Source organism: Plectrocnemia conspersa, unplaced genomic scaffold (assembly GCF_051122295.1).
Source record: "Plectrocnemia conspersa isolate PC_06_02 unplaced genomic scaffold, ASM5112229v1 ptg000013l, whole genome shotgun sequence".
Lineage (NCBI taxonomy): Eukaryota > Metazoa > Arthropoda > Insecta > Trichoptera > Polycentropodidae > Plectrocnemia > Plectrocnemia conspersa.
The window spans coordinates 10,134,789-10,157,807 of record NW_028277177.1 but is presented as its reverse complement, the minus strand read 5'-3'; the positions used below and the strand labels follow the sequence as shown (position 1 = coordinate 10,157,807).

Genomic DNA, 23,019 nt, shown 5'->3' with positions numbered 1-23,019 from the left:
TTAAAATAAATTAACAAATTTGATATGAAATAATTATGTTTTGATTTATATTTTCAATTCTGCAGAAGAGTAGGAAGTTACATTTTTTTAGACAGATACAATACAACAAAAAAAGCTGTCTTTATTCTTTAAATATCCGAGGACATACAGACAAATATTTTTTTTTATATTCAGAGAATATATTATAAAATTTATTCGCTTTTTTTTATTTTGTTTACAAAAAACTTTCAATTTACAAGTATATTCGGAATAGCGTAGTCCGTAACGTCTCAGACTAGTAACTCTGAGGTTTCGGGTTCGAGCCAGACACTCAAATTTTTATTTATAAAAAAATGCGCTGTTATTAAAAAAAACAGTTATAAATTGTATTACATATAATTATTTATTAATATAGACGTCACCAATTCACAGACTTTCATTCTGGTGGTTAATACTTACTTTGTAGGTATTCATTATATCTGATTGACTTACTCAGTTGGTACAGATTATCATAGTTGTAACGCATTAGGCTTACGTCTGTCTTTAATAAAAAATAAAAATTAAATACTATATGTAATGGAAATATTGAAATTTTAAATGACAGGTTTTATCCTCAATAATGTTTTAAGAGCTTTGCAGATATTTATGTTTGCAATAAATTGACTGTTTTTGCAATTTATTTTTGAAAGCCTATCTAGATTATATTTTATTTTATAATAAGGCTTTCTTTATATTTAATTATTTACAATGATAGTGTTTGTAAAAAAATATTATTTGATTTTATTTATTTATTCATCTTAATAAATTGACCACTTGCAAGTCACGAGTCGATATTGTAGATAAATAAGATATTACAATGGGCCGCTAGTAAATAATATATTATTTTTCAATGTACACAAAAGATTAGTGAAATAAGTCAAAGACTAGTAGCTACATAAATTGCCTGAATTCAAATCCCATATTTTGAATTTTTATTGTGTCAAGGATATCAGAATATTATTTTATAAATATAATTCCGATCCATGAATACAAATAAGGTTTTCCTTGATTTTCCTATTCTCGTGGATGTATGAATGAATGATGATTAATTTGAAAAATTGAGCTTATGACTTATATTATTTGTATGCATATGACTTATATATAATAAAAAATCAGTATGGTTAGTTACTTGTATGTTTTGATTATGTTTACTGACGTTAGCCTAATGCGTTACAATGGAATAATATGAAACAAAATAAAAAAAACCAAAGCATTGATTCGTATCATTTTATCTCAGTAACCAATTGGATATTTACATTTTTGAGTTTCCTTAAAAATATAGGTATACCACATTGTTACTATATGTATAAATAATTTAAAAAAAATACCAAGCTTATTTTATGAAAGTGTTTGATTGAAATTCATAACCATAAAAGTATCAAAAAATAAGGTGCAAAATATTTTATTTTTACGCGGAAAATTCAATGGAAAAATATAAAGCAGTCTCATCATTAGTATTCTCTTTTACGATGCTAGTATGAATATAAAAATTATTAGCTAAATACAAAAAACATACGTGCTAAAAATAATAAGTGTTTTAATATCGCACTGAAATGGTATTCATACATATGCCAAATATTATACCTGCTTCGGGCTTTATTTCACTATCATTAATAAGAGTAAAAAATATGACTGCTTCAAAATAATGATGCAATTATAGTTTTAATTTGACTGATGTATTATAGTATATTTATATAATATTTTCCGTTAAAGTTATAAATGAGATAATTTTAATTGATAAATTATAATATTCCACATTTGTTCTAGTATGATAAGATCGAGTTTTTCAGAAGTAATTAAAGAACAAATAAATCTATAAACTAGATAAAGTTAATGGTGTTAATACTATATGGGCAATTGTGCTGACACAATCGTTCATTGAGCGAACTCTGCGAATAATTCGTGTCTGTGTACGTTTTTATTTTATTTTTTGGTACACAATGTCCCCGGTGGCAGTTGCAGAAATGACCGTACGTGGGGATGGTTCATATAAAGCGGAGCCATCCGGGGACGGTTCATTGCCTTTCTCGATCTCGTTGTCGCAGCATCCGCGTGATACAAGTCCGTTGACGGTTTCATGAATGAAAATTTGAGATAGACATACAGTTATATCCGTGTTAATCTACGTTGATTCTGTGTTTTCTGTCTGCGAAAAAGGATCTCACTTATCAGGTGAGTCTTGCTAATATGATTTTATAATCAAGGATGAAAAGTGAAAATTTTGAGTGAAGTTTCTGAAACAATAATAAGTGTTATTATGTTAATAGTTTCATTAAAAATAATGGTTATGCATTACACAATGACTCGGACAATTTCGTCTTTATATTATAAGTACCTCAGTAATTTTCATTGAATGTCTTGATAAATGGTGCATCATTGCTCTGATCGAGCGCATCGTAGTTTTCGCAACTTTCCATACCATTACCGTACGATAGATAATAGGACCAATTTGCTGAAATTTATATAATGTTTTAGTATTTTTATATAATAAAAAAACATAACTTATTAGTATTTAACGCATTAAATTTTCACCTAACACAATATTTGCATGATTGTCTATTATTATTTTGCGATGGGTCATTATTTTACTTTCCAGTTAGATCATGAGATCTTGACCGTAGAATGTCAACATTCCAATTGAAAACGAAAACATCTCGCTATACGATTTATGCACGACATTACATATGTTCGTTCAATTATAATATATGCAATATTGTGATCGGTACATAGTTCAATAACCCTCATGGTTTATTATTTTAGCTAATTTTTCCTGTCGAAGAAATTCATCATATATTTTTCATAAAATATATATAATTGTTTAAGTTCAACTAGTATAAAAAAATATTAATCAATATGAATTAATAAATTAATAAAAAGAATTGCTTGTTTAGTGTATATTAGTTTATTGTCAATTATTTATAATAACTTGTGATCATTTTTGCAAAAAAGAAATTGTGTTTTTCAAGAGAATTAAATAATAAATATGTGAAAAATAAATATTTTATATTCATATAGGTATATATGTACATATGTACTAAAAAAATAATAATTTAATTCACGAGTAAGAGTATACATACAATTAAAAAGTCATTTAACTGAACTCATTAATATTATGAGGAAAAATCTCAAGAATATTATATATTTCTTGAGCAATACAAATTTTTTTTTAAAATATTAATTTTTATGAATTTGCGTACAGATTTTAATTTATTGCTATTCAAAGTACTAAAAATTGTAAATTTTTCGCTACATAACTAAAAACTCATTTGAAAAATGCATTTTTAAAAATATTACGTTAAATATACGTAAATACATAAATTCCTTCACAAAATAAGGATTATGGTAATTAGTGAGATGTAGTGTTATTTTTTTAAAGGAGTGAATTCTTAAATAGTTAATGTAATAAAAAGATAGATTTATAAATTTATATGTCATTTTTTAATTTCGGTTTAGTGTGATTTTTTAGCTTATTGGTAGAGTACCGGGCTCACCGACTATATTAAATTTATTCTATTTAATCTTATTTTATATTTTAAAAGATACATTATGGATATTAATATACGGCTACATGAGTCGTTTTCTGTTACAATTATTAGAAAATTATTACAATATCCATTTGTTTGAAGTAATGTTACACACACTGTAATAATTTAGGTTTAAATGAGTTACATTACAGTGGTTAATTTACAACAAAAGGTATAAATATATATAGCAATATACATACATTACTCTTTAATACTAACTTAACTCAACTCAACCAATTTACAATTTAATCTTTAATTATCATTAGACAAATATAGGAATTGCTGATTAGGGTTATTTGTAGGTTTTACTTAAAAAATAATATTCGTGGATTATTAAATGAATTAAATCCAATAAAAATGTGCTTTATTATACATTTTTCTATTTTTTTTTCATTTCTATTTTTCTCAAATTATTATACAATTTTTTTATTGATTCGAGAAAAATGGGTAAATATTTGTGAATGTAACGAGCTTAAGAATGCATTTTTAAAATACTGAAGATTTCATATAAATTGATAAGCTATTTATATTTTTAATTTTAAAAAAATTGGTAGGTTTTCTTGCAAAAATAATCAGCTTAAAGAAGCATTTTTTAAATACTAGAAATTTTTTTGTTGCATTAGAAATAAAAATAAAAATACCTTTATATAAACTGTTATATTTTATACACTTTTAATAACAAAAAAATATTGATTAGGAAAAAATTGGTACTTTTTTGTAAAAATTATCAACTAAGGAATGGATTTCTAAGATACTTTAGATTTTTTTTATTGCATGATAAAATAAAATAAAAATAACCGTCTTTCTATATAGATTGATGTATTTCTTTAATTACAAAAAAGTATAGATTAGGAAAAATTTAGTAGATTTTTTCGGTTTAAGGAAGCATTTTTTAAATACTGAAAATTTTTTTTGTTGCAATAATAAAAAAAATAAAAATAACTGTTTCTTTATATGAACTGTATTATTTTTTACATTATTTAATAACAAAAAAATAAATATTGAATAAGAAAAAATTGCTATTTTTTTGTAAGGAACGCATTTCTAAAATAGCAAAGATTTTCTTTCTGCACGATGAAATGAAATAAAATAACCATCTTTCCATATAGATATTTTACAATTTCAAGTACAAAAAAATATTGATTAAGAATAAATTAATTGTTTTTTTTTTCGGAAAAATAATCAGCTAAAGGAAGAATTTCTAAGATATTGGAGATTTTTTTGTTGCATGAATAAATACAATTTTAGTATCGGTCTTTCCTTTTTAATTGCTGTATATTCGTCACAGTGTTTTAATACAAAAAATAATAAAAGGAAAAATAGGTACGTATTTATGTAAAAATAATCAGTTTAAAGAAACATCTTTAAAATATTAAAGATATTTTTACTGCATAAATTAATATATTTCATTTATTTATTTATACTACTACAGAGCCTTTTATAGTTTTTTCACAACATATATGTAGATATTCATATTTTAAAAATGTTTATAAACATTGATCTTAGTTATTTAACAATTAGTCATTAATTACAATATGCATTCTGTTAATATTATGTGTAATTTAAAATTGTGAAGTTGAATTTATTCTTTTAGTTTAAGGATACGGTTAAATAATTTAGTATTTCTAGTACAATATAACAATATCATATAATTTAAAACCACTGAAAATTCAACAGCTTAAAATCTTTGCAAAATCTATGTAGAGAGAGTTGAAGAATTTTTAATGTAAACATATAAGTAATTTTTAAATTTGTAGATATACCCTATGTGATGAGGTTAACTATAATATTTTTAGCGTAAAAATATGTTTAAATATAATAATGTTTAAATACTTAATTAATACTAAAGTTAATGTGAGTAATAGAGTTAAATTTAATATTAAAATTCCTTTTGCAAATTCCAAGTTGATATTATTTAATTCATAATTAAAAAGAAATTATTTTCTAAACTGAAGAATCCAATTTTTTGCCATTTATTAGTAATGAAATTAAATTTTGCTAGACAAACAATCATTATAATGGTGGTATGAAAGATTATGTATACATATGTATGTAGGTCACATTGAATTTATAAAAATCCTTTTAAGCTTTCGACATCCTTGGTATTTGTCTTGAAAGTGAAAACAATCTTGCAATCTCTGCCTTCTCGTTTATCTTACAAACAACTTTTCAAAGACATATGTACGTGCTATACGATACGACACACACGACCAATCGTCTTGTTATTCATCTTCTTTCACCATCGACCCTACGGTCTAGGTTGGACCGCGTTTCTAGGTTGGGAAGACCTATCGCGATGCTTTCACAACTCTTGTCACGCGCGGATACTTCACTAAAACGCCCGGGATCTTTATCTATACTCTCGTGGGAGTGATCTTAGCTAAAGTCCAATTATCCAAAGCCCATTCTGTCCTCTGAGCCGCCATTGTGCGTGCGATGGAATGACCGTTGCGAAAATTCGCATTAAACCGCAGTTAAGCATATTCAACTGGAACAATGGGAGAACAGTGTCAAGAGTCCGATAGTGGATAGAAAATGAAAATAATAGATTCGATCTTATCGAAATGTTAAATAACGAATTGCGTAAGTTTCTATCGTTCATATAATAAAACGGATGAATTAGAGCTTTTTTTTGCGTAAGTCGACCTTCACCCATTGTCTTGTGTGATTTGTTTAATTATATAATTATTGTCAACGATAATGCGTATTGTGATCGTAATATTATTATGTCTTAATTAACGCTAAGAATGTGAGTCAGTGCTATTGTGTATTAAATTTCATAATATTTGTATATATAATATTATTTATTACGTGATGAATTCACTAATGCAATACTAATTATTTTCTGCTACAATTTGTCTAATGATATTAATATATTTCTTATAAATTAATTATTACAATTTTACAATAATATATTTATTTTACTGGTCACTTGTATTTAGTACTTCCAATAAAAAATAATATTTCACTAAAATAGTTAAACGATCACCTCAGTAAAAACCATGAAATTAGTATGATCCAAAAATTGCTTTTAATGCATATTATTGAATTATTTTTTAGATTTAAAATATATATATTTATATATATATATATATATATATATATATATATATATATATATATATATATATATATATATATATATATATATATATATATATATATATATATATATATATATATATATATATATATACCAGTTTCTTTTATTTTTCATTGTAATTATAATTTAAAAAATCAATAACATGCACTTGTTTTTGTTTTATTCCACGCTATGTGCGTGCTTGCATACTTGCTCATCGGTCGGGAGCAAACTTGTAAGGAATAACGGACTACGTGCTTCCATTGTGTTTAACCAAGTAAAAGTTTTGATAGTCTTATTCTATAATTATATGACCCTAGTGATTTTATAATTTCTATTGTTTCTGGGAGATAAAAATTAGAGATTATTAAATAATTATAGTTTCAATCAATCATCATAGATTAGGGCTTCCTAGATTTTCCTAATCTTATGGGTACATGTTGTGATGAATAATTAAAATAAAATTGAACGTAGTTGTACATTGCAACTATTGATTGTAAGCTGTAATAGTAGGCTATAATTATTAACATAGCTATCGCTGATTCATAGACCACTGAATCAGCGATTTTTGTGTCTAACTACTTACTTACTAGTTTTATCAATAACAATCTCAACAATTCATTAATAATCATTATTTTTAATGAATTTTTATATTTCTCGCTTTGGCGATATTATACTCACAGCTTCTGTTTTATAATAACATACATATATAAATAACTTAAACACTATTATTATTACAGATTATTTTAGATAATTGTTAAATAAAAAGTAATATTCAGGATTCATAAAAATATTCTATTAAAAAATGTAAAATGTCCCAATTAAATATAAACACCACTCGTTTCACTTTTTTTGTAAAAAAAATATTAAAAAAAGTACTTATTTATACGAAATTAATAAAAAAACATTCTGTGAAAATAAATAATATTAAAATAAATGAAACTAAACTAATAAGCCTAACCTATAAAAATTACGTAACGTAATTTTTATGGTTTTTCAGAATGTATTCGTAAAAATGTAATGGTATATCTTTAACATTGAACACATATTCTTTAGTATTTAAAGTTCAATATCATTTAGTTTAATTTAAGAAATAGTAAAACCATTACGTTTGACATTTATGTATAAATCATAAAACAATAATTGCCACTGATTTGAAGAGCAATAAGTACATTTTGCAATAAAATCAAACTTTTCCTTGATCGTAAATAAATTGAATGAGTAATTCAAGGATCTAAATTGCTTTCAGATATATATTTTGGTGTCACGGCTATATGCTATTTTAGAATAATATTAATAAAAAGTAATAACAAACAATTCGATACAATCAATATAAAGAAGTTTTACCTTTAGTTAGTTTTAACATTATCAGGTTTTTACATATGCATATACATACTCAAAGTTGATAGTTTAAGCTGAACCCAGGAAGTAGTTAATACTCATCTCAATCATAATTGAACAATCTCACATACGTCCAAATTATTATTGCAGATTCACCAACGGTAATTATGTCCGCTTTATCGTTACGCGTGTAAGATATTATGTCAAAAAAGTTCGTGATGTACGAGAGCTTCTCATGGACGTCATTTTGTTTTGTTCTTGAGTTTTTTTTAATCTAGAAACGAGAGTGAATGTAGCAAGTAGGCACGCATTGTCTTCGATAATAAAGATTGCGCAACCTTCCGGCGGTGTAACGGAAAAATGTCAGTTTTTTTGACCCGTTGCTCCGCTGACCTACACAACGAGAGGTCCAAAATAAACGGTATCGACAAATTATATCCCAAGAATTACTTATTATTTATTACCACAGTAAAGTATAATATCGAATACTATCATATATTAATATTTTATCATTCTGTATTGTTTATATAAATTGAGACTTAATAATATATTATATCAAAAAAGTCAGATTGTTTGTGGACAAATATTATTAATTAATTAGATTAGTTACATACAAAGTACCTAAATCTAAAAATGCTAAGTGAAAAATTGGCCCATTTAAAAGTAGTCTGTCGATATAAATAAAATGTGATACTCTGCATATATTAGTTTATACTTTAAAAAATGAGGAAGTTGTCGATTTAACCTAGTATTTTTATTTTTGTGCATATATTTTCTAAATTGTTTATTGATTAATTAAGATCTTGTAAAAATATCCATGTGAGATAAAATAGTATATTATAAAAAAAGAACATTTTAAAATATAAAATGTTCAGTACAAAAATTCACAATTGGATACAAACTATTTATAATTTTTTCTTTATGATGCATTTTTTTTCTAGTACATAATAATAATTGATTATAAATTTCTCTTATATGATGCATTACTGTACCTATTTTATTCACGTTGCGAAACTTACATTTATAGTTTTTTTTCACGAGATTAAACATTTTATCAGATAATATATACGATTGCAAATTTTACTTTCAAAAACGTAGAATATTCAACAAAAACGTAACCGAAGAAAGTTGACTCGATAAAAAATAATATTACAAAGATTATTCTTTTCTTTTATTATCGATGATACTGAATCATCTTTAACAATCTTACGTATTTTTTTTAACTTATAATATATCAAATTTTATAACCGTATATTTTCGAGCTTATCTGTGATTTATGTTGCCTTGTGCGTTTATGTTGTGAATCATTTCGCAGAATACTTGTAACTATAACCGTGCGTTACATAACGACACAATGTATGAGTTAAGTTCGTGTGCCCAACCAAGGAAATGCTTTTTTGTCGATTTTGATTATGCAGCGCCATGTGAAAAGTATTTTTCGTCGATTAAGAAACACTTCTACGTACGATTGTTCGTGTGGGTAAAAAGTCAATTAAAAGATTCGCGTGTCGTTCGCTTGTGTGTGAGCTTTTGCTCTTACTGTAATTTTATCACTGAGCTATTGAAAACGAAAGGCTTTTGTCATTGAAAATAAAAAAAAACTTCAAAGGAGATTCTATAAAAAGGTCAATGGTACAATTGAATTGATTCGTCTTGGCTAGTGTGTATTGATTGTGCAATAAGAAAGAGGTCTTGTTAACTCTTATACCACTAGACATGGTTTATATTGTAAATAAATGTTTTGCAAGAATCCTTTGAAAATACGATTTATAAAAATTGGAAACTTTTAAGCGACGATGGTTTTATCTAATACGAATTGCACGATCTTTTTTATAGTCCATTGTTAGTGAAGATTTACCCGCAAAACTGCAGTCATCTTCTACGGCCATTTAAGTGAAAGTTTGGATGTTCAAAGGTGTTATTGAGTCGTATCGTGTTGCTTTTATATAATAGTTTTCAATAAAAAAATCGAATGATCTTTTTGGAACAATTGTAGTATATTCGTAATGGCATTTGCACGATTTAAAATATTTTATGCGAGAAATAAAAAACAGTTATTACTATATTTATAGTTTATATGCATATATTTATATTCAGTATCGCATTTTCATTCATTACTTTCATTTAAACATAGCATATTAAACTCCTTAGATTTTTCAGTTAAGGGAATTCAATAATGTAATTAAAGATCGTATTTTTATAACTGTTTTTATTATATGTAAAATAATCTGCTGACATCATTCGTTTTTTATTTGTATAATATTTTAGTCATACTGTTGATATGTGTTACTATACTTTTTGTCATTTAATAAAATTGTAGAATATGTTTAAAAGTATTTGCAAATTATAAAATAAGCTTTGATGTTATATAAATTGTATTTTTCCTTAGGTTTGTATGTCCATTGGTATATCAATATTTTTCTTTGTAAATATTACTAATGATACACAGCGATTAGAGTTTTTTATAATTTTCATTTTGCTAATCTCTGAAATTCGGAGAAAAATTCTGCAAATTCCTTGATTTTCTAAGTTGTAATTTAAAAATGAAAATATTTTAAAATAAAATAATCTGTATAAACAAAGGGACGTTTGATTATAAAAAATACAACTCTTAATCATATAGTACAGTGATTGACATAAATAAAATAACGAAATTAAATTTGAAATTTACCTTTTAATTGATGAAAAAATACTCTGTGCGAACAGGGGGACGGCTGGACCCCATACTTGTTGCTTATTTTCTTGTGAAATTTCGTTTCGGCTTCTATCTTCCATTCAAGTTAATAGAATGAAGTCATTTAAAGTAGCCATATTTTTATCCATAAACATCCTAAAAGGTCATATTCTTATTGCTCTTACGCACGAATAGGATTGTGTAATTTTATCACCTCCCTTTGTTTAGTTGTAACGCAAAATTACTATGGACCTTTTTCTGAATTACAATCGTGAAATTCTATTGACAGCTTTATATCTTTTAGAACATACGACACCAAAATGAGATTCTCTACTTTTTGTCTAATTAGCGCCGGAAAAGTAGACTATTGTATATATTCTAGTTTTAGAAACAGGTGGACAGTTTCCATTATATAAAACGTTATATTTGTGATGTATTTTCCGTATCATCCTCAATTATGTCTTTCATATCGGAAATATTATAACCCAATACGTAATATACGCAAATTTGTCAAAAGACGTCTTTTTCTAAATTATTATCTATAGTCAAACTCGACTAAAAACACTATAATATAATATAATATTAGTAAATAAAATGATATGGCAATAAACATAAAAATGGGGTACTAACGTCCCCCGCTTCGTCCAGTGGTAATAAAATCTTTGCTTCGTAGATTATTTATAAATTGGTCTGCTGTATAAAATGTTTATTAAGACTATTGAAGTCTATGTTTTGTATTTCTTTCAGTCGTTACCTCGTATACATAGTTTCTTTTTGGGCTTTTTCAAGGTTCTCATTTATGACTTTTTAACCTCAGCTGCTTTCACGGCTACTTCGATCTTCTTAGCTAAAGTTATCAAGTTTTTCATTATCTTCGTTTGGTTTTTTAGATGTATATAGAGGCAGCATGTACACCAAAAAGACGATATAACATCGCCTTGCAAAATAAATAAAATTGCTTAATTAATGTACTTTGTGTAAGCAGATGATTTATATTTTATGCGTAGAATAAATGCATTTTTAAGTTTTTTTTTGTAAAAAGCGTGTTTAACTCGTTATTATTTAAATAAAACATATTCTTAATATGGGGATTACATAGATTCCAGGATAGAACTTCTAATGACTACCATTCTTTAAACTAATAGTGAAATCTCTTCAAAAATATATTATACTAGCAAACAAAGACTTTAAATACCATATAATGTACTTATTGCAAAATATAAACAAATCGAAAAGATTCTTTTGCCCAATATTTGCTTTTATATACAATTTTTGGTCAATGGTATAAAGTAACTTTGAAAAAATAATCTATTATTTGACCCGATTTTGTGCAAAATATGTAGAATGTCAACGTGCATGTCCATTTGATTGCGTTACATCGTACACAGTTTTCGAAACGTGCAACGAATCGGCTTTTATGCTCATCGTTCGATGACCACAGTTTTAGGTCATAATATTGCATCAAGGTCTTCTAAAAAATAAAAAATGAGTACACTATGAAAAGAGGACCTTTTGCTGGCGAGGTCAAGCGTCCGTCGCGAATTGATGACAAATTTTTTCCTATTTGTCGTGACTCTGCAACAATTCATGATCAAAAACTATGTATTTATGTTTCAGAAATGAAGGAAAGGGCTTTGGTGTGCTTTTTGGGACTGTTGATATTCGTACCTGCAATTATCTGCGATGATGAAGACGATGGTAAGTTTATATCATGATATAATTGATATTCATTATGTTGTTTTTCTAACATTATTATATTGCAGTTTACAATAGACAAGTAAGACAAGCCAATGCTGAAGAAATGGTTGAAAATATTCTTCAGTGGCTGCAAGGTGTGTACAAGAAGAATAACCGTAAAGGTATACTATTATGAACATACATAACATTACATACATAATCTAATCCACAGTTACTCAGAGAATTGTGGAGAATGGTCTGCTCTTGAATGTATTGTATTTATCATATAATCAACGTCCAATTTTTTTTACAAGTTTTTCTTTAAAAATATCTAGATATAATCAGTTGATTAGTTGGACTTTTTCTCCATACTATAGATTTTTTTACCTATATATTAAAATGCTTATCTTGTGATTGACTCTCATTTTCATCGTTCAAAAGAAATACTCTTTTAATGACATCTCCATAATTATATTTAGATTACATCCAAAAACATGGTTCTCAATATATCACAATATATATACACAAAAATACATATTAAGCAATAAAATCACAGAAAACACTGGTCAATGAAAATCAGAATTTATGGAATTATTCTCTGCTGCCATGTGTTCCTGTTTAGAAGCTGGTTTTAAAGAACTTCTTTGATTCTGGGTAAGAACAACAAAACGCTGATGTTCAAAATAATTATTTAATACGCTTTAAACGTTGTACCGTTATTATTTTCTTAAACCATATATTTCTTAATTTTTTAGTTTTATAATCTGAATGAAAAATTAAATAAAAAACAGCTTCCAAAATGTTCTATTATTTTTTAATGACTTTTGGCTCACTCTGGTCTTGAAACGAATACTTTCAACATTTCGATGTAATTGTCGACATAAATCAGTACCAGTTTCAGTAAATTAATTTTATTTACTCAATTGACAAGGACTAATAAAAAACTACCACTTATACAATTGAGTTTTTAAATTTCTTGAATTTAAGTGGAATACTACTACACAAACTAGTTTACAACATACTACTGAGTTTAAATATTTAAAATCTGTGTCGTGAAGGATCCTGACGGCGCATTTAAAGAGCAAAATCTCATTGATTTTTACAATTTGCCTTTTCACTTCAATGTGTCAGTGTTTTCAGATAATAGAACTTAGCGGCTTCAATAAATTATGTCACAGGATTTTCGTGAAATTTTTACCCCTTATGTCACAAGATGTCATTGAACCAGACTCACGTTTGTTTCACACTGCCATAATTCTACTGACTCCCCTTCCCCCGTATCTCTAAACCTATGACATAATTTATGGAAGTCGCCTTTTGGCGGTCGGATGTGGTGACGGGTGGCAATTACACACAGGTTGAGCTGCTGTAGTAATATTTTTATTAAAAGTTATGAAATAATTACTTGTTTGTTAATTAAATATATATGAGTGAACGGTGGACGAAGCACCACCGCTGTTGTCTTCCCGTCGAGGTCCAACAAAATGTTGATGTTGACCATAATGAATAAATAAATAGATAAATAGGCCCCCACATTTTTATGCCACAATGTCACAAGCGGAGAATTCAAAACTACAATATATATTTTGGCAGATTTAAAAAAAAATATTTTGCAACTCACATTTATTCAGTTTACCATATCTATTATTTGGTATTGTTAAGAATTTTTATTTAAAAACATAAGCGAAAGGCTCACTTTGTATTGTTGTTTACATAATTTTACATATACTTAATAAACATTTCACTATGAACGGGACGACTCTGAACTAATCTTATATTTAATCTATATTCTTATATTCAACAGCTCGTCAAGGAAATCTCAGTTACCTACCACCAGCCGGTCAAAACGCTGAGAGACCGCGTCCATTCCAATCACCGTCTTCGACTCAAAGACCTCAAAGACCATCGTACGAACCGTCATCACCGAGCACCCCTTATCAACCACCATCAGGAAGTTCTTATCCATCATCCACAGGAACGCAATATCCATCGAGTAACGCTCCGTACCCACCTTCAAGCCAAAACTTCCCAGATTACAGCCAATCAGGTTATCCAGCAACTGGTGCTTCTCCTTCGCCTCCCTTCATCAGCCCGGAACCGGAATATCCGTCTTCACCAAATTACAATCCGTCAACTTACCAACCGAGCTCTTATCAACCCGGCTCTTCAACTTCCAGACCGTATCAGCCTACATCGACAGACCGTCCATATCAAACAATCACACCTCAAAATCCATTCCGTCCTTCCGGCTCTGAAAGCACGAACTATCAACCAATACCTACTGAGCCGCCGACTTCTTACCCAGCGCCATCAAGTACTCAATACCCTACCTCCACTTATCCTCCAACGTACACTCCCAGCTCAACACCAGGATACTCTCCGTCAACTCTTAGACCGTTCCCGGATGACGGTGATAATCATCCACCTCATATTCACGCCATTGACGTTATATGTGCCAAAGATATGATGACTATCAATCTAGAATTCAATAAGGTGTACAACGGAATCATTTACTCAAAGGGTTATTATTCAGATTCTAATTGCAGATACGTTAAGGAAAATTCGAATAGAGTTAAATATTCATTTACGTTGAGCTTAGATTCTTGCGGTACGGAATTTATAAACGGATTTGAAACGCAAGGGCAATCTTATTTGGAAAACGTTTTAGTTTTCCAGAATGAGATAGGTATTCAGGAAGTTTGGGATAGTATAAGGAGTGTGAGATGTTTGTGGGAAGGTAATCTAAATAAACAATTGAGCATAGCGTTGAGCGTAGGAATGTTGAACCAAGAAGTTGTGACTTTCAGCGGCGATACCGCAATGGCTAGTTTAGATATTCAATTAGGTCGCGGACCATTCGCTCCACCTGCTAACGGTTTAGTTAAAATCGGCGAATTGATGACTCTCGTTATATCCATAACTGGCGATCCTGCTTTTGATATTCAAGTAAGAGATTGTAAAGCTAGAGATTCCACTTCTCTCAATGTGGTTGCTTTGACTGATGATAACGGCTGCATTTTGAAACCGAAAATATTCGGTGCCTTCCAGAAGACCAAAAATACTGGTAATACCGGAAGCAGTTTATTAGCATATGCATATTTCAATGCGTTTAAATTCCCAGATATAATGGATCTTATTTTGGAATGCAACGTTGAGCTTTGCAAAGTCAACTGTGAGATGTGTCCGGATCCGAATCAAAAATTAGAGCCAGGTAAAAGGCGAAGGAGAGATACGTATTCAATCGGTAATGATTCATTAGCGGATCCCATAATGGTAGGTAAAGGATTGAGAGTAATATTACCGGAAGATATAGCCTTTTCTGAACCTTTGGGAATTTGTTTGTCACATTCCGGATTTTTATGGGGAGCCGCTTTCATGTTATCGGTGGTGGCTGTAAGTTGTATAAGTGCAGGATTCATGTGGCTAAAACTCCAACGACACTCAAGATGTAAAGGGCAAATGTAAATGCTTTATTGATTCGAGGAGAAGTATGATATTTAATAAATATCATATCAAGTATTATATAGTAAGCTTAATAAACAAAAGACTGTCTTCATCTACATTATCATAAAAAGGATTGTCTCTATCGCAGCATTTAAAATTTATCATCTATGACTTGACAAAAAATTAAAATCTAAGTCACTGTCATTGATACTTTTCAATATTTAAGTATTTAAGCATATTGTGTAAAGTAAATTATTTAATTTATATAATATATATATGTATGTACATTTACTATTTTTTTTGTAAAATATATTTATATTTACATTTATATTAAACTATGAATATGGATGTAAATATGTGATATATTTATTATGTTTACTCTCAGTTTATTTGATTAAATTATTATGTTATACTGTCAATTACTTTCAGGTGAGCAAAAATAACATACTGCCAGAATGATGTTAATTTTATTGTAATTATAATTTTGTGTAATTATATTTTTATATATAAATAAATGTTTGAACAACAATATACACTGTTTCTATTTACTTGATAATGTATAATTAATTTATTAAAAATATATAATACAACCACAAATATATATGTAAGCTATTTTATAATCTATATATCTAATATAAATTAAATAAATATTATAAAAAGAGAGTAATTTAGAGTAAAATTCACCTATAAACTCAATATAATGCGTTGGAATATGTATGTGTATGAATAATATTAAGTGGAATTGTGCATTTTGGTAATTATTTAATACAATAATCTCATTCTTGATGCTTGACTCTCGCTAACGCCACATAACATTTGTTCGTAGAGATCACATGGTATCCGATTGGTCCCATTTCGCAATCAGCACAACTCAAGTATTTTATATCGTTAACGGTATGCGTAAATCCGATATTTTCAAACGTATACATATCCTCAACGAGCCAAAAATCAGAAAGATTTTCTCCGTCATATGTTGTAGCAGCATCCTTTTTTTGGGTCATAAAAGGTAACTTAAACTATAAAAATACAACGCATATTATTATTAAGCAATTAAGTTCACTTATAGTAGTAACAATTCCTAACCTCCGCCATCACACAAGTCGCCGCTTGGGGAATCAATATTTTTGAGTTACAGTATTGACACACTACTGATAATTTGTTCTTTTCATTTTCGATCAAGTCTTCGTGATTTGATTCAGTCTTCATTATTAAAAACAGCTAATAAAATAAGTCTTGTAACGTCGTGTGGCAGATCTAATATTTTTTAAATAGAACTGTCAAATGAGTTTATGGTCTTAAGTAACTTTATATTATCCATTAAATTAAAATATAATTATTAGCAAAAAATGTTTTCTACAATATTGAACGTCTATTTAATACAAAAATAGTTTTAACAATTTTAGTATAATCAGTGTGTAATTAATAATTATTTATTAAAAATATTTTATTTATTTACTAAATGATTCAAAAATGACATTCACCATAAAATGTTATTTTAATATGCAAAGATCCTTCCATAAATAATATCACAGGCTTTTCGTGAAATTTTGACTCTCCCCCCCTCATACTTTGGTAACAAAATGTTATGTTATGACAGACCCCTTTTTCAAAAAATGGTACAATTCCGTTGACCCCTTTTTTCTAAACCTTTGACATCATTTATGTAAGCCGCTTTTGAGGCTTATACTGGATAAGTAAAATAACTCCAATGATATGGATGTGTTACTTCATATTTGTATAATAAATCAATATTTTTAAATGAATGTAAATTACTACAAACTACGCCAAATTTAATTAAAGACTTTAAATTATTGGGGCCTATTTAAATTTAAATTTAGATTATGTTATGGCGAAAACTTGGCGGCACTTGGGTATAGGGACTCCAATCCCGGGCCAAAATTTTGCTCCCGGGATTTCGGTATTGCAATTAGTCGATCCCAGGATCCCTGGACCAGTCCTGGGATAATTTTCATGTTATTTTATCGATAAAAATAATTTAAAATGAATAATACAATATATTATTACATTTGTTTTTTATAACGTACAATGTATGAAGTACGTATAATTTTAGTCTCGGGCTTAAAATAGAAAATAATATAATAAAAATAATAAAAGGGAAGGTCTTATATATTTATTTGAGAAGATAAAAAATGAACTTTTGCCAATGTATGTACATATGTAAATTCATAGACAAAATTAATAAAAAATATTAATTTTAATAAAACTCACGAAGTAACATCAAAGCATCAAGCGTTTCATCATTTAGCCTTAATCTGATTTTGGTTCCTAAGCAGCCTGCTGCTGAAAAAGCACGTTCAGACTCACAGCCTCAAAGATTCACAGATGACACGTGCAACTCGCGCAAGTTTGTACACGAAATATAACGATTTTGTCAATAATAATTCGATTGTATTTGATAAATCAATCCTTCCGAAAAATTCGGGATTATGTTTTATAATCCCGGAACTCATCGGGTATTGAAAATCGTTCGGGATCCCGGGATTGGAATCCCTACTTGGGTAGCACTGGCTGACGGTTAAATTCTTCGCGGGCGTCGCGGGCTCGTGCCCCGTGATTGTATAGATAACCATGTAAACAACCGTTAATCATCAATAAAATATTACTGCAGCGGTTCAATCTGTGTCTAATTGCCACCCGTCACCAACAATTTATTATTATTCTAAAATTCACTTTATTACATCAGTGGCCCTGAATACTACTGACTTTTTTCGGATTTAGAAAAATATTTTACCCTAAAATCAACTTTTTGTTTTAAAAATAGATACATATGTAGCGGGGCGAGAGGGGCGAGAGAGGGGGAGGCGAGCGACGGAGCGTGAGCGGTCAGTCAGCGGTCAACCGCTACGTCAACAAGACGTACGCACGCCCAAACTGGTGACCCCGACGCGACGCGAGAATGGAGTTCGAAGCGAGCGGCGGTTTTCCGCCATTTAACATAGACAATTGTGAATTATGGTTCGCGTAGATGGAAGCTGTTTTCCGGTCTAGGAAAGCGCTTACCGAGAGCGAAAAATTCGACGTGCTAGTTGGCGGACTGCGCGGAAAGGCACTCGCTGCGGTCGCGGATTTGATACTCGCGCCGGATTCCGAGTTGCCGTACACGACGATAAAGAAGCGGCTCCTCGACGCGTTCGCACCTTCGTTCGTAGAGCGGCTACGAAAGATGCAAGAGACGCCGATGGAGGGCAGGAAGCCGTCGGAGCTGCTCCGCCAGATGCGAACTTACGCCGGAAGCGCGTTTCCGTCGGAGCTGGTCAGCGACACGTGGGTTCGGAAACTGCCCGAACGCGCACGCGCTAGCGCACTCAGTCTCCTGGTGACGCACGCGACAGTCAAAGACGACGCCAGGTTGGAGATGGCAGCGAAGTTGGCCGACGCACTGCTCGCAGAGGGGATGGAGGATTCTCGCGAAAAATACGTCGATGCAGCAAGCAGTGGCGGACGGCGCGCACCGCAAAACAAGATGGCGGCTGAGCGACGCGCATGAGCAGACGCCGATGGAAACGACTTGTGCTGGTTCCACCACACGCACGGAAGCGCAGCGAGACGATGCCGTACCACGTGCGCTTGGAACAAATCCCGAAGAGCGGCGGGAAACGACAGCGAGAGTCGTTAACGGCGGAAAACGACCTCGAAATCTCTCGCCGCCTTATCGTCAGCGACAATCGATCGGGTGGACGATTCTTGATCGACACAGGCTCGGAAGTGTCGATTTATCCTCGCCGCGCAGCCGACGTCATCGAACCCACAAGATACGAGCTCTTCGCGGCCAATGGAGCCAAAATCAAGACATACGGCCAGCGAACTTTCAAATTAGACTTTGGGTTAGAAAGAGCGTTTGTATGGAAGTTCGTTGTGGCTGACGTTACTAGGCCCATCGTCGGGGCCGATTTTTTGTCGCATTTCCACCTCATCGTAGATTTGAAACGCGCGACACTCACTGATGGAGCCGCTCGCTCGACGACGAAAGGGAGATCCATTGGACGAAACGCTGCGGAGGAAGTCCATGTTGTTTCCGACCGGTCGCTGTTCCACGCGCTGCTCACCGAGTTCGCGGAAATAACCCGACCCGACGGACAGCCAAACGCTTGCGCTAAACACGATACCGTCCACTACATAACGACGGCACCTGGACCGCCGGTGACTGCTAAACCGCGACGCCTTGACAACAGGAAGATGCGAGAGGCGAAAACCGCTTTCTACAGGATGGTACGTGATGGCATTGCCCGGCCATCGAAGAGCAGCTGGGCGTCCTTCTTGCACCTCGTTCCCAAGAAAGACGGAGAATGGCGCCCGTGCGGAGACTATCGCGCGCTTAACGCACGCACGGTACCAGACCGTTACCCGGTGCCGCACATTCAAGACTTCGCAAGCCAGCTAAGTGGTAAAAGAATATTTTCGTCGATAGATCTGGTGCGCGCGTATCACCAGATTCCGATGGCAGCCGAAGATGTGCAGAAGACGGCGATTATCACGCCGTTCGGGCTCTTCGAATTCCCTATGATGTCATTCGGACTTCGAAACGCGGCCCAGACTTTCCAGCGGTTCATCGATGGCGTTTTGCGAGGGCTCGATTATGCATACGCATACATAGATGACATTCTAGTCGCCTCGCAGGACGTCGAAGAACACCAGCGACATTTGCGCGAAGTGTTTACGCGATTGAAGGATCACGGAGTGCTGATCAACGCGTCCAAGTGTGTGTTTGCCGCTTCGGAAGTAACGTTTCTTGGCCATAGCGTATCCGCAGCCGGCACGCGACCAGTGACTGAAAAAGTGACGGCCATTAGCGAATTCCCAAAACCGCGAACAATCAGGCAATTGCAGGAATTTTTAGGCGTGGTGAATTTTTATCGGCGACACATACGTAAAGCCGCTGATTCGCAAGCGCCGCTGAAAAAAAATGACCAGACGCCGATCGAATGGAACTCGACCGCTGAAAGTGCGTTCGAGAACTGCAAACGCGCCGTCGCCGAGGCTACGTTACTCTCCCATCCGGACCCTAAGGCGTCCGGACCATCCGGACTAGCGCTATTCACCGATGCATCAGACGTAGCCGTGGGAGCAGTCCTCCAGCAAACTTCCATGAGGGGCTGGCAACCGTTAGCTTTCTTCTCTCGGAAATTATCTTCAGCCCAACGGAAATACAGTACGTACGACCGCGAACTATTGGCTATGTACGAAGCAGTGCGTTATTTTAGGCACATGGTCGAGGGGCGAAACTTTACAATCTTCACCGACTACCGCCCGCTGACGTTCGCCCTCGATCAGAAGGCTGACAAGTTCTCGCCGCGCCAATTCCGACACCTAGACTTCATAGGACAGTTTACGACGAATATACATTACGTGCCCGGTGAGGAAAACACGGTCGCAGATGCATTATCAAGAACTGAGGCTGTGACTGCTGCGATCAATTTTGACGACCTAGCCGCAGCTCAATCGACGGATGACGAACTACGAAAGCTTATAGCAGCAGGCGAAATACCGTTACAGCGATTACCTTGGCACGTGTCGGGTGCAAGTATTTGGTGCAACGAGAGGCGCCCGTACATCACCGAGCAGTACCGGCGGTCAGTTTTCGACTCGGTACACGGATTAGCACATCCTGGGACGAACACAACTGTCAAGATGGTAACCGAACGCTACTTTTGGCCGGGCATGCGGAAACAGTGTCGTGACTGGGCTAGAAGCTGCATACCGTGCCAACGTTCTAAGGTAAACAGACACATACACGCACCCTTAGGAACCTTCGAGGCACCGACGAACCGCTTCGAGCATGTCCACGTGGACATAGTGGGACCGCTACCAATATCTGGGGATTTGAAGTACCTGCTCACATGCGTGGACCGCTTTACGAGATGGCCGGAAGCATTCCCCATCGCTGACATAACAGCAGAGACGGTTGCCAAGACTTTCTTCAGCGGTTGGGTGGCGAGATTTGGCGCGCCGGTAAGAATTACCACTGAGCAAGGCCGGCATTTGAGAGTTCACTTTTCAGGAAACTAACGAGTCTGACGGGTGCCGCCCGCATTCGAACCACGGCATACCACCCAGCGGCGAACGGCATGGTGGAAAGTTTTCACCGGCAACTGAAAGCAGCCATAACCTGCCACAACGGAGAAGAATGGACGGACATCCTGCCACTTGTCTTACTTGGGATCAGGGCGGCATGGAAAGACGACCTAGGAGCATCAACCGCTGAGTTAGTATACGGACAATCACTCTCGTTGCCAGGCGAGTTCGTATCAGCGGGCACTCGAGCTACGCCCAACGAACCGCAAGATTTCGTCGACAACTTACGTGTTAAGATGGCAGCTCTACGCCCTAAGAATCCTCGTCAGCATGGAAGCACACCAACGTTTGTTTTTAAGAACCTGGCATCAGCTAAGAGCGTGTTTGTCCGACGCGATGCAGCTGCAGCTCCGTTAAGCCCAACTTACGACGGACCTTACGAAGTGCTTTCCCGTACGGAAAGGGTCTTGATGCTAAAGATCAGGGATAAAAGTGTTGCAGTGTCAATAGATCGCGTCAAGCCTGCATTCATCCAACCTGAAGATACACAGGAAGGCTACGTGGGACACTACTTTTCCACATCGAACGAGACTTCATTGACACCGCTGCAGCCGGAGATCAACCTTTTACCCCCGGAAACCGAGGATGAGCAAGCAACGCTACGCAGCCCGCCCCCCACGACATCAAGACCGACCAGGACTCTACGAATACCCGACCACCTGCAGGATTTCGTCTTGGGTTCGCCTTAATCGTGAACTGCTCACGGCTAGTTCACTGGAGGGGAGTACTGTAGCGGGGAGTACTGTAGCGGGGCGAGAGAGGGGGAGGCGAGCGACGGAGCGTGAGCGGTCAGTCAGCGGTCAACCGCTACGTCAACAAGACGTACGCACGCCCAAACATATTTAAACATTTTACTTAAAAAAACACTATAAACTTAAAATATTATTTTATTTTTCTATTTTAAAGTTGTCTATTTAGTTTTTTTCTCCTTTAAAGTTGTTAAATATCAATATTTGTAAGGGAGATATTTTTTACTCTATATTGGGGTCGTGGGTATAAGTTATCCAAAACAACGTAAGTGGAATTTCAGAGCCAACCTTCTCCAAAAAAGGACCGGAACGCAAAAAAAGTGTTTTGTAGTCCAAAACATTTATTTTCTTCTTTTTCCGTATTTTTATATTCCTTGCAATGGTCAGAGCCAGATGAATTGCAATCGCTACAACTTC

At 33.1% G+C, this 23,019-nt stretch overlaps 3 protein-coding genes across 3 annotated transcripts; 2 read left to right on the top strand and 1 right to left on the bottom strand.

Annotated features, from left to right (window-relative positions):
- The first annotated feature begins 2,056 nt into the window (after positions 1-2,056).
- Positions 2,057-16,056, top strand: LOC148227246 (uncharacterized). The gene is made up of 4 exons (XM_088202272.1): positions 2,057-2,190; positions 12,257-12,337; positions 12,403-12,498; positions 14,121-16,056. The coding sequence occupies exons 2-4, from the start codon at positions 12,259-12,261 to the stop codon at positions 15,779-15,781; spliced, it is 1,836 nt and encodes a 611-aa protein (XP_088058398.1). The 5' UTR covers positions 2,057-2,190; positions 12,257-12,258; the 3' UTR covers positions 15,782-16,056.
- A 164-nt stretch (positions 16,057-16,220) lies between these two features.
- strat (RAB interacting factor STRAT) lies at positions 16,221-17,037 on the bottom strand. Its single transcript, XM_088202302.1, has 2 exons — positions 16,844-17,037; positions 16,221-16,776 (listed from the first exon to the last, which is right to left on the bottom strand). Exons 1-2 carry the CDS (start codon positions 16,964-16,966, stop codon positions 16,537-16,539), a joined length of 363 nt encoding a protein of 120 aa, XP_088058428.1. The 5' UTR covers positions 16,967-17,037; the 3' UTR covers positions 16,221-16,536.
- A 4,809-nt stretch (positions 17,038-21,846) lies between these two features.
- On the top strand, positions 21,847-22,542 carry LOC148227244 (uncharacterized). The gene has a single exon (XM_088201933.1). The coding sequence runs from the start codon at positions 21,847-21,849 to the stop codon at positions 22,540-22,542; it is 696 nt and encodes a 231-aa protein (XP_088058059.1).
- Positions 22,543-23,019: the final 477 nt, after the last annotated feature.